Raw genomic sequence first — 17,098 nt, 5'->3', positions numbered from 1 at the left:
GCAAATGTGTGTTTCAGTTTGTGGAGTTAAACTTTGGAATTCTCTGGATGATGATATAAAATGCTGCTCTAATATTTTACAGTTTAAAAGAATGTTAAAAGGTAAAGTAATGGGGAACTACAAACTCATCGAGTAAATCTGTATTTGATTGTTTCAGTGCTCATTGTTACATTTGATGTTTGGTGAAAAGGAAGGTGATTACAATGCAAGCCGTCTGGTTTAGTGGTAGATTTGTTTTGATTAAGGGGAGGGGCAGGTACTTTAAGTTTTCTTCTTCCAGCTCCTGTTTGTTATGGACAGTGTATACTCTATTTTGTGAAGATGTGCTGTCAAACACTGAAGTGAGCAAATCAAATTCTTATGAATGAATGAATAAATTGCTAGGTAGTTAGCTAGGTGTCAAGAAGTCTGACAGTCAAGACTCGGTTGATTTTTTTATTTCCCTGAAGTACCCGCTTACATAAAAGACAAAAATGCTGTTCTTCATGCTCCTTGCAGTGTAACTGAAAATAATAAATATATAAAAATACATGTCAAACAACCTTCTGTGACGTCAGGGCTAACAACTTAGCAAGCTAATGAGCAGGTAACAAAATGCAGGACATGCAGAAGTGGAGAAAAGAACTGAGCCTGTCAGTTTATCAACATTTTCCTCACACTTAATTTGAAATCATGAAGGAAAATGCATACAGCTAAAGTTATAATGCATGAAGTTACTTTGCAACACATCATGAACGTTCATTTTGGACATGCCACGCTTTCAGAAAATGTTAACTTTGGAGTTACTGCACAATAAGAGTCATCTATAAATAACTTTATATAAAAATAAAACTCAAAACTAACTTTACTGCAACTATCACATGATACACATTTTTACACATACTCTTCATGCTACCAGTAGTTGTAAGTCTACCTTGTCAATTTAAAGTGATATGCTCTCACCCCAGAGAAGGGGGGTTTACTGAACCACTTTAAAGCCACTGCTGCTCCTACTCAGTGAGGGAAAGTGAAATGCATTTACATCCTCATTCCCTCCTTATCCTGCCTGACTACACTATACATTATTCAGAATTTATCTCTTACACACACTTGCTGAAATCGAGGCAGTGTTGGACTTTTATTTGACATTTCCTGCTGTCTCTCTGTCTCCCTCTCATGAATGATTCAGAGAACAGTTCCTGTACCTGCTTCACTCTGAAAGAGTCGCTAAGCAACTGAAACGCTATCCCCAGGCCGTGAAAACCACCGAAACAGAGTCCAAGTAGTGCCCCCACTACCCACATCCACACACACTCATACACACAGCTGATGCCTGTGGTCTCTGTTTCCTCCAGGTCAGTGGACTACCAGGGGGGGGATAATGTCCAAACCTTCGCCAACGTTAGGGCCCTACAGGTAATACATTTCATCTGTGTGCACATTGGCGTGGATGTGTGTCCTTCATTGAACTTTCATTTATTTCTACAGCTTTAAACTTTAATGTGAGTTTGTGGCTGCTGTAAGTTTATTTCTACCCAGACAGCTTCAATATGAGCTATAGCAAGGATAAAAATGAGATAAAAGCTTTGCATGAATTTGCACCAATAACTCATCACCTGTAAAATAATCATCTTCAGATGGCATGTCTGTTTACACATTAAAGTATTATTGGTAAAGGCAAATACAGAGTTTAGACTGTGCATATACAGTACCAGGCTTTGGTAGTGCAGAGTTGTAGCAAGGCGAAGAATGAGGTGTTGTTGTATCCAACCCAGAGTCAGAGGCATTGCATGAAATTGTCACGTAACCAAACTCTACAGGATGAATAAATTCGGACACGAATTTTCCCTTTTTGTTTTTTTTAACTAAGCTTTATGTAGTGATTAACTTTTATATTTCAACCCTCCTGTTGTGTTTGTTTCTCTGGACACAGCAATAATGTTCCTGGTTCATTTGACCCGGGGCATATTCAATTATTCAAAAGTGTCAAAAAAACAAACACAAAATCACAACACACATTTTTTTAAATCTAATTTTTAACTCAATTACTGACCATTTAAATCAAGATTTGGTCCAATGGTGTTCTTTAATTCTCACAGATCATGGTTCAATGAGGATAACTCACTTGTTTATCATTAAAATTAACGTTAAAACTTTTTTAATGTACATTGGAAAGACCGAAATATAAATATAATAGTTTTACATGACAGATTTTTCTTTATTTTATTTTACATTTTGAATTTTTTTATTCTTATTAAAATTATGTTGATAAATTAACAACTCCTATTCTGTCACATGCTGCCCATATTTTGATGCTGTATTTAGCTGGTTTGGAAGGCATATATTAAATAGACTGTAAAAAGGGTCAATTTGACCCAAAACATAACAGGAGGGTTAAACAAAACAAAGCTGTTAAGGTAATTCTACTAGTTCCCACAGCGCTATGTTCCAACATTTCGGCATCTATAAGCTCTGTTTCAGCCGAAACCCTTTTCAATCAGCCTATTTTATTTTCTTGTAATGATTGTGATTGTGACGATTTCTGCTGCTGCTGATTCAAATTAAATGACTCACTAAATCATTCATTTACTACAAATTCACTCTGTACTGAGATTTATTACTGGTGATAGTTATAATACTCATCATTGCATCCTGTACATTAAGGTGGGATGGTCTTCTCTGACTGAAAGGCGTGATTTACACTCACACCTGTTTATTTATAAAGCGCTTGTTGGAATGCTACTGTCATATTTATCTTCAATGCAAGTTCGGTCCTCTGGGAGCAAAACACACAAGGTCAACTAAACGGCTCACTCTCCAGGTTCCCAGAGTTAATTCAGAGCTGGGAAAATCTGCTGTTGGCTTTTTTGCACCATCTGCATTGGAACTCACTTCAAAGCACTTTAAAAATGAATGCACTTGTTTCTTTTAGATATTTTAAATCATTAGTTTTAATCTTTTGAAACTCTGATTGCACCTGTTTCAACTGACTTTGTGTTAACATTACTTTTTTTAATTGATCTTCATTATTTCAAGGTTTTATCTTTTATTTGCTTGTCATACATTTTACTGTTTCTTTTATATGCTCGATGTCATTGCAAATTAGGGCTTTGCTCTCAATGATTTTTGAGTTTAAATAAAGACAATTAGATTAAAAGTGCCTCCAAAAAATCTTGCGGGAGGATAGGGCTTAAATTGAAGGGAACTGTAGTCTGAACACAAGACTTCATTTTGAAAATGTCCTAGAAATGTGGGAACATAGGGATGACCACTGTATATAATAACCCAGACTATGATCGGTCACTAAAACTATATGTTCGTATGTATTGTGCTGTAACTTAACCATACTCAATGTGTGTAATACAGAGAAGCTGTGAAGGTTTTGCAGCTAGCTTTGGTGTAAAATACAAGTTTAACCTCAAACTAATGTTATATTATAAAGTTTTTGCACGAAGATAGAACATTTTTTGATGTCACTCTGTCATGATTCAATTTTTATTAGATTCAAATTGGCCGAAAACTAATATAAGAAAACGTCACGGGTCCATGTATTACAATCATTGCAACAAAATAAAACTATAGTATGATTGATCGCTTTATAACTACAGTCTTCTAGACACTGAAAGGAGAATCAATCCATTCTTTCAATCTAAATATATATTTATTGGCTGTCTGAAACACACAATACTTCCAATTTGGAAAAATCAAAACTACTCTGTGACGAAAAATGGAAAATTTGTGTCCGTGGATTGAAATCAAAGACACGTCTCGTGACTCTTTCACAACCTGCTGTTCGACCACTGGTTTCTGTATCAATGTGTTTCTGTTGTAATGGCTTTTTTTGCGTGCATGTCAGCGAGGGTTTCTTCCATCGTCGCTCTTCTTCTTTGTGCTCATAGTCATGTCTAACCATGGGGATAGGCATCGGGACATTTTTCAACACCAGTACAGTACAAATATGAGGTTCTTCATGTAAGTCCTCACCTCAGCAACACGTCATATTTTTATAAGTTCAACACAAACAAAGAACAGCAGCACAGCTTTATGTGATTAATCTGACACATTTTTATCAAAAAGAAAAAGAAAAACTTCAAAGCTTTAATATCTGCAGGCTAGTTTTTAAATTTCAACATTTTAAAAGCAAAACACGAGTGTTTGTAAATGTATGATTTTTTCACAGAAAGCATTTTCAAATTGAATGTACAGTAACTCTTAAAAGTCCACTTCAAGAGTGCTTAACTTAAGCCTTTCAAAAGCAAATGATATAACTTTATAAATAATCATATTTACAACCGTAGTTCTTGCTATTGTCTGATTTGCTGTTAACATAACACATGACTGAGATGCTTCGGCTGCAGAAGTGATTTTGACCAAATATATAGGATATCTTTTAAGTAAAACAAATAATTAAACTCCTTGTTATTCTTTTCAAAGTGACAAGTAGTCCTTTAAATGATCTCTGTGGTCGAAGGGATTCAACTTCCCTCAACACATGCATAGTCCTTCAAAACAAGCAGACTATGCAGCGGTTATATCTATGTATCCTCCAGCCTGAGAGGCAGATGGCTCTTATTGATCGTCCCTAACACTGGACAAACTCTCTCTGATACCAAACAATTATAAAATACAAAACAATCACCAAACAGTGTTGGGTAGCAGCCAAAATGGCTTTCAGGCAACAAATGTTCCCCAAAAATACGACTTAAAAACAAAAAGTTCTCACAAAGTCTGTCTGAACTTTATATTGAAAGAGATGGGGCAATCCTCTGATCACTGAATGAGAATGTCAGCTTGTTTTAGTGTCATGCTCAAGAGCGAAACAGCAGGATGACTGCTTCACAACACAAGAGGCAAATCTTGAATCTGGTCACTGATTGAGACATTTTTCCAAACAGCCCTGCTGGTCTTCTGTCGTGTTTCAGAAGTCCCCCTCATGCTCTTTGAGTAAGTTACTCCGGGGGCGAGCTTTAACAGGTTAGCTACCTTCAAAATACATCATTATTTTGTCAAACCCATGCCTTCAAAACAGCCGTAAACTTCCATCTCATCCTCCTTCCTCGGCATCATCTTCTTTTAACTCCAAAAAGTAAACATAAAACATCCGTTCAGTTCCTCCGAACAGCTTGTGCACTTTGTGATTCTGTGCCCAGTGAGTCCAATATTTACTTCCTAAAAATATATCCTCTTACTTTTCTCTGGCTTCATATTCACCCTGAAGAAGGGAAGCAGAGATAAATCATAGTGTTGCACTATAGTACAAAGAATAAAGATGATGTATGAGTAAATATTTAGGCCCTCGCTGCAGATGTTTGACTGCACAGGCTGCTTGGGGTAGATTTAAGAGAGCGTAAGTCACATAAATAACCGAAACTTTAATGATTTCTTACTGCTCCATTCAGGCTTCAGAGAATTTCAATACATGTCAGACTCTTGCACTGGGCTGAATTATGTTATCTATAAAGTCTGCATCTCTTTTTTCCAAAGTTAAGATATGAATTTTACTTTCAACCCTTCTGCTTCAGCTTTAAACTGGAGGAAGGTTTTAAACGAAAGCACAACACTGAGGCCTTAGGGATTGTTAACATGGACTCAAGTTAATCAGGGTCATTGAGGTTTATTGAAGCCCTGATAAAAGAGTTCATCTGGTGCATTATGTAAACCGTACAGTTAACAATGATTTCCTGGATTTACAAACACTCGCAACTCAATATTCATTTATTTAAATTATTTCCTTTCAACCCCAAACTTAAAAGAGCTAAACATGAGATCACGTTGGTACGGCTCTTGAGAACTATCTGCAGACTTAGATGGAATCATATCACGCAGGATTATTTCAATGTATGTGGTTGTACCACGTCTTTTTTTTTTAACAGAGAGTAAAATGCAAAAGTTAAAACTGTCATGTCTATTTGTTCAACTAAAGCAGTTAGCTTGGCTTAGCATTAAGACAAGAGCCCCCAAAAGCTAGCCAGCTCTTTTCCTTCAAATTAGCAAGATTTAATGGGAACGTTAAATGAAAATGAGAATGCTCATGGATCAATGCTAAATGGTAACAATAGATTAACAAAACTCTCAGCACATTCTTGTGGCATTTTATCATTGTATACTTTGTCTTTGTGTTTTGTGTTTCAAGAATGTGGCTAAGCTCCTGAAGCGATTATCCCAGTACATATACATGGGTATAATAGGAAACTTTTGCTTAAAGCTGCTGTTGGTATGAATGGTGTAAAAAACGTTACTTTTTTTCTGCTGGGTTTGGAGAAAAGGTCATAATACCCATCGGTTCTCATCTGTAAGTGAAGTAATTTGAGATTATGGTGAAATCTCTGTGTTTTCCAATGCCTTTGTATCAGGCAATGTTATTATTCCCCTCGTTCCCGTTATCACGGACCAATCAGAGCTACTCCCTGACCCTCTATCCTGATTGGTTGAGTGGAGGCCCCACTACGCCACCCTGATTGGCTGGGAAGCCACTACTTCCTCATAGAACGTGCACAACAATCTTTTGTGGGCAGGGTTACGGGAGCCGAGAGGGTAGGGGTAGTGTTGACATTCGAAATCTCTCTCCGAACTGATGTTTATATCACGACTACCAACAGCCGCTTTAAGAGCTCAGGGTTCAGGACTCCTGTAAGATCACACACAGTGTTACCTCAGTGTTTTAGCTAATTCACGATCTTTTCTTTTTAATGCTTCAAGTCAAACCAGTTTGTTAGCAGTGATTCTAATGTTCAGCAGTTAGCTTTAGGGACTGAAACTACTGTGAATACATTATAAATTGCATCAGTACATACAAGATTGTTTGTTTCAGCAAGCCCACAACATACAGTTTTTGTGCAGCTGTGTAGTTATTATTGGGGCCATCGATTTTTGCCATATGGAGTCTGTAACCCTGCTAGCTACATTAGCATTTACCTTTCGGTCCACATGACTTGAACAGCAAGTGGTGGTAAAGAAAGAGCAACAGCATATGAGCGGGTGTTTTGCAAATCTAGGGTTACCATCTTAGCACATATGCCTTTATGCTAGGCTAAGCTAATGGTATCCTGATTTTAGATTTGCTTTGCGGACACATGCAAGAGTGACATTCTCATCCAACTCTTGGCAAGACAGCCACCCAACAAGCTGACCTTTCCAAAAGTAAAAATATGATTGAGTTTGACTTTAAGAGTGAAGTAACCTTTGGTAAATGATTGTTGGTAAACAGCAGGCTAAGCTAAACACAGTAAACAACCCCAGCCAAAGCAACACTACAGTGATACTAATCTTAGCATACATGCTGCAAATGAGGTGAATCCTTCCAGAACGTTCCCCGCAATCTTAAAATCCTTTATCTCTGGAAAAAATAATACCAGCATCCTCTGTGACACGCAGCACGCTCCCTCTCTGTACAGCTGTACAATATGAGCATATATACAATACATTACAAGAACAGTACGACACATCAAATCCAAGGGACAGGACGTCAGGGCAGGCAGCAGAAGAACATTGAGTTAGCAGGCAGATCTCTGAGCCCTGTGTGTGTGTGTGTGTGTGTGTGTGTGTGTGTGTGTGTGTGTGTGTGTGTGTGTGTGTGTGTGTGTGTGTGCGCGTACGTGAGTGTGTGTGTCACAATTTTCATAAAGTCACATTGCTCTTTCAGGGACAGGATGATAATCAGGAAGTAGTGGGCATAATCAAAACAAGGGGTTTTGAGGAAACAGCACACACACATACACACACTCGCACACACACATGCGGATACAGGAAACTCAAATTTGTTTAAGAGTTGAGAGTATCTTATTGGCTGTCCTTGTTGTCTGTCAGGCTAATTTGAACATCCCGATGGGAGCTCTGCGTCCAGGGGCGGGACATCCTGTGAAGAGGAGAGAGGAGACAGTAGACACAGAAGAGGTAAGACGACACACACCCAAAGCTCTTACACACAGGTTCATTTTTTCTGGACTGTGTTTCAATCAATCAATCTTTATTTATATAGCACCAAATCCCAACAAATGTTATCTGAATACGCTTTACAAACAGAGCAGGTGTAGACCGTACTCTATGTTCTATTATTAACAAAAACCCAACATCAAGACAGGATAAGATCCAGTCCCATCTTACAGACAGGACTCAGTCTGATCTCATCTTAATCCACCATGAGCAGAGCACTTTGCAGCATTTAGTAAGTTACAGTGGCAAGGACAAACTTCCTTTAACAGGCAGAAACCTCCAGCAGGACCAGACTCATGTTAGACATCAGATCAGACTTGCCGATAGCGAGAGGGAGAGAGAGAGAGAGAGAGAGAGAGAGAGATAGATGATAGTGGTGAGTGGTGTTTGACATCATTTGTCAAGAGGTTTTTATTCTGTTTTTCAGGCAGTATCACTGGGAGGATTTAACATTTTTATGATTTGATTTAACATTTTCTCTATTTCTTAAATTCTACATTTCTGATTTTTTAAAGTTTTAATATTTTATTTGTTGTAGTTTTTTATTCTTACAACATTGTTTTATTTTCTCTTAATTGTCTTCCTCACATTTCTCTTTTGTTGTCTTTTAGCACCTTTCTTCTTTGTAAAGCACTTTGTTACCCTGTTTTGAAAAGTGCTATATAAATAAAGATTATTATTAAAAAATGTTCGAGTGTTGCAATAATGATAATTATACATTTAGAATAGAATAGAATGCCTTTATGTCATTGCAACAAGTACAATGAAATTGAAAGGTGCAGTCCTCATTAGGTGCCATTTAAAAGAGACAAAAACAATCATGGTATAAAAGTAATGAATACAGGATAAAAAAAACACTGTCATACACACACAACATACAAATCAATCACAGAGCAGCAGAGTTCACACTTGAGAGTGAATTTTTCCCAGGCTTATTTTTTGCACAGTTCATGTTATTATTGCACTTGACCATATTGTGCAAAGTAAAAAAAAAAATGCCCATTTGCATAAAGAAGGCAAAATTGTCCACTCCCATGTTGCTAAGAGGCTTTAAAACGTGGAATATATGCCTTAAAGTTACAATTACAACAGATACAACATGTGCGATTAATTGCAAGCACATTTTATCATCATGTTTTTTCCCTCTGTGCTTTGGTAGTGTAAAAATGCTAATGTTGAGCTGACATAATTTCTATTTCAAATTTCACTCAGGTGTCTCAGGCTCAGTCACCAGACCAGCCCAGCCCTGAAGCACAGCCGTCGGAGGAGAAGAAGACGTTACCGGGAGCGGTGAAACTACCAGGGCCGGCTGTCAACCTATCAGAGCTGCAGAACGTCAAGAGTGAACTACGATGGGTCACCAAGGAATAACATGTAGGTGGTCACGGTCATGCACACGCCTGAACATGCCACAGGCCACACGGCTATTTCTCTTCCTCTCCCCGCTTTAAAACCTCATTATTCAACAGGAGCTGTGTGCTAAGGAAGGACAATACTGCTGCTGCTTTTCAGCACTAAGCTGTAACATCCCTGTGTTCACAGCAGGTCTCACATGAGAAAAATATCTGAAAATTGCAGAATAAAAACTTAATGGCCTTGTTCTGTTTGTAAAAGCACTTTGTAAAGTTTAAAACAGCCATAATGCTCAACATGTGAGCTTAATTGATGTCTTCTGCTGTGTTGTATTACTCCACTCTACATGTGATAACAGCTCATTTGTTTATCTGTTTTTAATCATCATCTGACTTTTCCACCGATCCTTCTCAGTAACTTGGAAATACGTTGTGTGAAAGGTTCCAAAGAGAAAAATGCAAAACAGAACCAAACTAGAGTGAGGAAACACAAAGATGAGTTAACAAGCTGAGTCTCCAGGCGGTGTGAAAGATGCAAATCCCGTCACTGAATCTGAAAACAACAAGAAACTATTTAAATCCACTAAAACAGACCGTCATGTTGTTTACACTGAAGGAGCTCAGAAGTACTCATCACTGAGAGGTGAGAGCATTGTTTTCATGATGCTCTAGTAAAAGAATAAGATCAGGAACTCTTCCAAAACAAAGTAACTGATTAAAAGTAGATCCACTCAGGGCAAAGAATGGGTCATTATTTTCTTTAACACCTTTTTATTACTTATAGAGCAACTCTCAGGTTACATGTTTACAACATTAATACATAACGTTGTCTTTAGAGAAAGTTTTAAATGAGTGAAGTGAGTCAGAGTTCTGGATGTTATGGAGGAGTCAGTTCCAGAGAGTTGGGGCAGCAATGGTAAAGGCTCTGTCCCCCAAGGTGTGGGTCTTGGTTAGGGATGGGCGTTTCAAGGCAGCCCGTTTGTGTGGCAGTCGCGTTAACCAGCAGTAGGGTGAGGTGCTGCTAGTGGCAGGCACTTTCAGCATCTGTCTCTATCTTTATGTTGGTGTTTCTGTGACTGGGCGTGGCGTGTATGTTTACATTTTACAGCCACATTCAGTCTCTGGAAATACGTGTGTAGCAGTGTGAGATTCAGAAACTGAGGAAATCACAGCAACAGTCAGGAATGTTTTCTTCTTCTTTTGCAATTTAATGCAGTTAGCATTCTTCTACTTCTGTTACTTAATGCGCTTAGCAAACAACTTTGAGACGCTCGATAGCCACCGTCTGGCGGGAACACTGTATTACAACCAGACACCAGTAAAAATGTGAACGAATATTTGAAAATCATTGCCCATCCCAAGTCTTGGTCTCTGTGATGGGGGACAGGAGATCAGCATTGGAGGATCTGAGGTGGTGAGATGGGGAGTGGTGTTTTCAGGTATGAGGGGGCGAGGTTATGGAGGGCTTTGTTAGTGATGAGCAAGACCCTGCAGTGGTGCTTGAAGGAGGTGCTGAGGGATTGATGCACTGGCTGCTAAGTAGATAGCTAAAACCAGTCTGTAACAGTTGACAGTCTGGGTATGACTTATATGAACCCTCTGGTCTTCATATCGTCCTTTCATTCTTTATAATGGTCACTTTGTCAGACAGTATCCCTTTTATAACATGTATCATCTTAATTAGAGATTAAAACCAACAGATGAAAACAACTTTTACTTCTTTTAATGTTTATTTTTCCTATCAGGCAGTGAAAATTGATAATGTTACCATCATTCTTTTTATCTGTTATTATAACACAACCCGTGCCCAAAGGCTGAGGTCCAAAAATGACATTAACACATCAGTAATTACTTTTTATTTTTAATTCTATTCAGAAGAGTCCAACTTATTCTGTCTTCATAATATAACGGGTCAATGTGTGAAGCAGAAATATTTTGATTTCAGCTTCAAAATATGGATCCAAACAGCTCTTTGACATTTTATGAGAGTGATGTGAAGCTTTTAGCAACAATTATGAACAATAACTACACAGCATTTAAATTTTATTGTACATTATATTTGACATGCAATGACAATAAAGTATCTTTGTATCTTCACTCTGTTATTAAATATGACAGATTTATCATTATGTCTAGAAACAGCCTGAGGTCCTGGCTGGCAGAGAACTCCGCAGTAATTACTTGCAGTGGTTGGAGCTCTCCACAGGGGGTCAGTGTGGGCTGTGCAGTCTGTGTGTGGGTCAAGCGGCGTGTGTGTTGTTGCCTCTGTGTGTGGGCTGGAGAGGTTGAGTCAGGCTCTATATTTATACTGAACAAGTGTATGTGTGTGTGTGTGTGTGTGTGTGTGTGTTTGTGAAAGTGTGTGAGAGCACTGGGGGCAGTCTGTGCTGCGACTTTCTCAGTGGGACACAGAAACCACAATACATCCAAACACTGCGCCCTGCCCAAACCACGTGGGTGTGCTGTGTAGGAGATAAATTAGAGAGAGAGAGGCAGCAGCAGCAAGTTTCAGAAATAAACATGTTTCTCAAAGGCGAGGAGAAATAACTCTATGTGCTATTTCTGAGCGGAGTCAAGGTGCATGTTTACTCTGAGAAACAGACAAAAATACAACAAATAAAAAAAAGTCAGAGGCAGTAAACATCTGCCTGACTCAATGTGGTTGATCCTATTCTTCCCACAACAACATGCATGAAGTAATTAAAGCAGCTTCTCACAGCTGGAGAGAAAAATAAATGAGTGCAATCCAAAGAAAGCTGAAAAAGCTGCAGTGAAAAGTAAAATATAAATCTGTTTTTGCATTCTTCTTTGCAAAGTCCAACCACATCATGTAAACAAAATGGCTAACAGTATGTGGAGACCAAAACTTTGCACCTTTGTTTTGTAATAATACAAAACATTTGAGAGTATTAACATGCTGCTATACCAACCACAACCTGGCTGCAGGGATTTGCTTCAATTCTGTCACCAGAGAATCAGTGATGACGACACTGATGGTGGAAGATAAGGTCTTCTTAACAGTCAAAAAATTCAAAGGTGTTGGGATGAAGACGCTGCATCCACTTTTTATATACAGTCAGTGTTATTATCATTTTTGGCCAAAACAATAGTTACTGTAGAATCCAAAGTAGGTGTGAGCTGGTTATCAACATTTTGAGTTATGTTGTTTGTTTTTTACACTTTACAACGGCCCTCGAGTGGATGATGCATCGGATACTAGTGATGGGAAGTTCTGCTCTTTTTAGAGAGCCGGCTCTTTTGACTCAGCTCCCGAAGAAGAGCCGGCTCTTTCAACTTCCGAACGGCTCTTAATTTAGGATCTTTTGTAGCTGGATATTTTACCTTAACTTTACAAACAGAACAGGAACCAAACTTAAGCAAACAGAACCAGAACCAAACTCAAGCAAACAGAACCAGAACCAAACTCAAGCAAACAGAACCAGAACCAAACTCAAACTAACAGAACCAGAACCAAACTCAAACTAACAGAACCAGAACCAAACTCAAGCAAACAGAACCAGAACCAAACTCAAGCAAACGGAACCAGAACCAAACACAAGCAAACAGAACCAGAACCAAACTCAAGCAAATGAAACTAAAACCACAACCAGAACCAAACTCAAGCAAACAGAACCAGAACCGAACCAGTACCAAACCAGAACCGAACTCAAGCAAACAGAACCAGAACCAACTCAAGCAAACAGAACCAGAACCGAACCAGTACCGAACCAGAACCAACTCAAGCAAACAGAACCAGAACCAGACTCAAGCAAACAGAACCAGAACCAGAAACAAACTCAAGCAAACAGAACCAGATCCAAACTCAAGCAAACAGAACCACAACCAACTCAAGCAAACAGAACCAGAACCAAACTCAAGCAAACAGAACCACAACCAACTCAAGCAAACAGAACCAGAACCAAACTGGAGCAAACATTATTAATGTCTTCAGGTTGGCATTGAGAAAAATCAGATTCCTCAGCTTGGAGGGGCTGATCTGATTTCTCCTCTCAGTGAGTATTTGCCCGATCTTCAAGAAGACTCTCTCAGAAGGAACAGATGTAGACACGATACACAGCATTCCCTCCATCACCTGTATCCTATATCCTCACATGTGATTGGCTGCAAGGCCGCCATGCTGACCAATCAAAACAAAGTTCTGCTGTGAGCAGAGCTGGGACTGCACTTTGAGAGCTAAGTAGCGAAAGGAAAAAAATGGAAGCCGGCGACTCTTCTGATTCACTTTAAAGTATTGGATCTCAGAGCCGCAGCTTTTGATCATGACACATCACTAGAGTTAGGGTTAGGGTTTGGACTAGGGTTAGGGTTAGGGTTAGGGTTAGGATCAGGGTTAGGGCTATGTTTAGAATAGGGTTAGGGTTAGGGTTAAGGTTAGGGTTAGGGTTAGACTAGGGTTAGGGTTAGGACTAGGGTTAGGGTTAGGGTTAGGGTTAGGGCTAGGGTTAGGGTTAGGGTTAGGGCTAGGATTAGGGTTAGGGTTACGGTTAAGATTAGGGTTAGGGTTAAGGTTAGGGCTAGGGTTAGGGTTAGGGTTAGGGTTAGGGCTAGGGTTAGGGTTAGGGCTAGGATTAGGGTTAGGGTTACGGTTAAGATTAGGGTTAGGGTTAAGGCTAGGGCTAGGGTCAGGTTTAGGGTTAGGGTTAGGGCTAGGGTTAGGGTTAGGGCTAGGGTTAGTGCTAGGGTTAGGGTTAGGGTTAGGGCTAGGGCTAGGGTTAGGGTTAGGGTTAGGGTTAGAGCTAGGGTTAGGGTTAGGGTTAGGGTTAGGGCTAGGGTTAGGGTTAGGGTTAGGGCTAGGGTCAGGTTTAGGGTTAGGGTTAGGGTTAGGGCTAGGGTTAGGGTTAGGGTTAGGGTTAGGGTTAGGGTTAGGGCTAGGGTTAGGGTTAGGGTTAGGGTTAGGGCTAGGGTTAGGGTTAGGGTTAGGGCTAGGGCTAGGGTTAGGGTTAGGGTTAGGGTTAGGGTTCGGGCTAGGGTTAGGGTTAGGGTTAGGTTTAGGGCTAGGGTTAGGGCTAGGGTTAGGGTTAGGGTTAGGGCTAGGGTTAGGGTTAGGGTTAGGGCTAGGGTTAGGGTTAGGGTTAGTGCTAGGGTTAGGGTTAGGGCTAGGGTTAGGGTTAGGGTTAGGGCTAGGGTTAGGGTTAGGGTTAGGGCTGGGGTTAGGATTAGGGTTAGGGTTGGGGTAAGGGCTTGGGTTAGGATTAGGGTTATGGGTTAGGCTTAGGGTTAAGATTAGAACCAGAACTAAACTCAAGCAAACAGAACCAGAACGAAACTCAAGCAAACGGAACCAAAACCAGAACCAGGACCAAACTCAAGCAAACAGAACCAGAACCAAACTTAAGCAAACAGAACCAGAACCGAACTCAAGCAAACAGAACCAGAGCTGAACCAGAACCGAACCAGAACCGAACCAGAGCCAAACTCAAGCAAACAGAACCAGAACCAACTAAAACAAACAGAACCAGAACCAACTCAAGCAAACCGAAACAGAACCGAACCAGAACCGAACTCAAGCAAACAGAACCTGAACCGAACCAGAACCAAACTCAAGCAAACAGAACCAGAACCAAGTCAAGCAAACAGAACCAGAACCGAACCAGAACCAAACTCAAGCAAACAGAACCAGAACCAAACTCAAGCAAACAGAACCAGAACCGAACCAGAACCAAACCGAACCAGAACCAAACTCAAGCAAACAGAACCAGAACCAACTCAAGCAAACAGAACCAGAACCGAACCGGAACCGAACCAGAACCGAACCAGAACCGAACCAGAACCAACTCAAGCAAACAGAACCAGAACCAACTCAAGCAAACCGAACCAGAACCGAACCGGAACCGAACCAGAACCGAACCAGAACCGAACCAGAACCGAACCAGAACCAAACTCCAGCAAACAGAACCAGAACCAAACTCAAGCAAACAGAACCGAACTCCAGCCAACCGAACCAGAACCAGAACCAACTCAAGCAAACAGAACCAGGACCAAACTCAAGCAAACAGAACCAGAACCAGAACCAAACTTAAGTTGGCTGATCCGATTTCTCCTCTCAGTGAGTATTTGCCCGGTCTTTGAGAAGACTCTCTCTGAAGGAATAGATGAAGCCACGATACACAGCCTCCCCTCCATCACCTGTATCCTATATCCTCACATATGATTGGCCGCATGGCCGCCATGCTGACAAATCAAAACAAAGTTCTGCTGTGAGCAGAGCTGGGGATGAGCACCGAGAGAGCTAAGCAGCGAAAGGAAAAAACTGGGAGCCGGCTCTCTCTCGATGTGAGCCTGCTCTTCTGATTCACTATAAATGACATGACACATCACTATCAGATACATTAGGAAAACACGTGTCAGCCAGGTCCACCAGCTAGCTTGCAGTTTTGTCAGTTACAAATGTTCTACAGCTTGAAAACTTGTAGATTGAATGAGATGTTTATATGACAGAGTATTTTGTTCATTTATTTAACAGAACAGAGACTTGAGAAAGTCTTCACATTCACTTTATAGGGGTGGCTCAGCTGAAGAGTCAGATTAAAACCCTCTGAGATGAAAATAAAACGTGCCTCACAGTGAGAGAGATCGAGACATGGAGAGAAACAGGAATGGAAAAAGGTCAAGAGAGAGATAAGTGCAGAGAGATAGCTCATATTTCTCCTCATTGAATTCAGTGACCCGGCCTTCTCTGTGTCGTCCTGGCCGCCCTGCTGTCTCTCAGGAGGTCAGCTGCTCTACGGCCGCTGATAACAGTAAATGAAAAATCCCTCATTGTGTCTTTATCTGTATTCTCCCATCCAGGATCCCCAAGCCAGGCGGAGAAGAGGCAGATAATCTTCAGAGACACAGACTTCCCCACTGCCATCGAAGACTACTGATCAGTCTAATCCCGACATGTTTGGAAAAGAGCAACAGATTCCTGCGAAGCCAACAGTCAACCACCAAGAAGCTCTTCTGCAATCACTTCTCCATTAAACACTGAAATATTTATATTTATCAAGTTGTTTTTTTCACAAGTTAGATAGTGTCAGAATTTGTACAAAAAAAAGTGTAATACTTTCTAGCTGAAGAGAGATACTCTGGTTTGTCTCCAGTTTACTGTGACTTTTAGAAGTGAGTGATTTGTTTTGCAGAGACGTCATCGTCTTCAGCCTTTTCTTTGTTTTTGGGGTATTTTTTTTATTTTGAAATAGTTGATTTAGAGAGAAGTTTGTTCATAATCAACATCAATTTCAGGTATCAGCATGACAACGGAAGATAACACAAGATACCACCGACATCAAAACTCCAAATATGGATGTATGGACGCTCGCTATCAGACAGCTAACTTTTAAATGTAGACGGGGTTAAATTCAGTTTTACAGCTTTTGTTGGGGGATTATTTTGTTTTGTTGTTTTGCTATGAATGAACCCAGAAGCTGATATCTGGAGTAAAATATTGCAATAAATGAGAAAGGTTGTAAAAATGAAGTCCAGCCTGTTTTTTTACTATATCGTTTGAATATTATTATACTGCCTCTGTCGTCATAACTTGTGAATATTAGCACTGAATAATGCACGTATTATTTCTGCCTTTGCAGAGAAGAATCAAGAATCAAGAAATCTTTATTGCCAAGTGAGCTCGCACACACAAGGAAAATTTGACGTGGTGAATGGAATACTGGTACTTAACAACAAGACAGTAAGGACAAGAGCTCCCCAACTCTGGAACTCACTCCCACCCAGTAACTTGGTGTTACTTTGCTTGTTGTTTTCATTTATTTTAATCATGTTATTTTATTCTATTGTGTTTTAATCTCTCTGTAAAGTAGCCTTGAGTGTTAGGA

At 40.0% G+C, this 17,098-nt stretch overlaps 1 protein-coding gene across 1 annotated transcript; it reads left to right on the top strand.

Annotated features, from left to right (window-relative positions):
- Window positions 1-993: 993 nt before the first annotated feature.
- On the top strand, window positions 994-16,742 carry smpx (small muscle protein X-linked). The gene is made up of 4 exons (XM_034707043.1): window positions 994-1,395; window positions 7,786-7,872; window positions 9,124-9,285; window positions 16,074-16,742. Exons 1-3 carry the CDS (start codon window positions 1,309-1,311, stop codon window positions 9,280-9,282), a joined length of 333 nt encoding a protein of 110 aa, XP_034562934.1. The 5' UTR covers window positions 994-1,308; the 3' UTR covers window positions 9,283-9,285; window positions 16,074-16,742.
- Window positions 16,743-17,098: the final 356 nt, after the last annotated feature.

This window comes from Notolabrus celidotus, chromosome 17, assembly GCF_009762535.1.
Source record: "Notolabrus celidotus isolate fNotCel1 chromosome 17, fNotCel1.pri, whole genome shotgun sequence".
Taxonomy (NCBI): domain Eukaryota; kingdom Metazoa; phylum Chordata; class Actinopteri; order Labriformes; family Labridae; genus Notolabrus; species Notolabrus celidotus.
Note: the sequence above shows the minus strand (reverse complement) of the source record. Positions and strands in the feature narration are given on the sequence as shown.

Bases quoted from the DNA above. Each gene is read 5' to 3' on its own strand.
- smpx (XM_034707043.1), top strand. From the start codon at position 1,309: ATGCCTGTGGTCTCTGTTTCCTCCAGGTCAGTGGACTACCAGGGGGGG. The intron at 1,396-7,785 runs GTAATACATTTC...GTTGTCTGTCAG, and splicing joins CCAACGTTAGGGCCCTACAG to GCTAATTTGAACATCCCGAT. The intron at 7,873-9,123 runs GTAAGACGACAC...AATTTCACTCAG, and splicing joins AGACAGTAGACACAGAAGAG to GTGTCTCAGGCTCAGTCACC.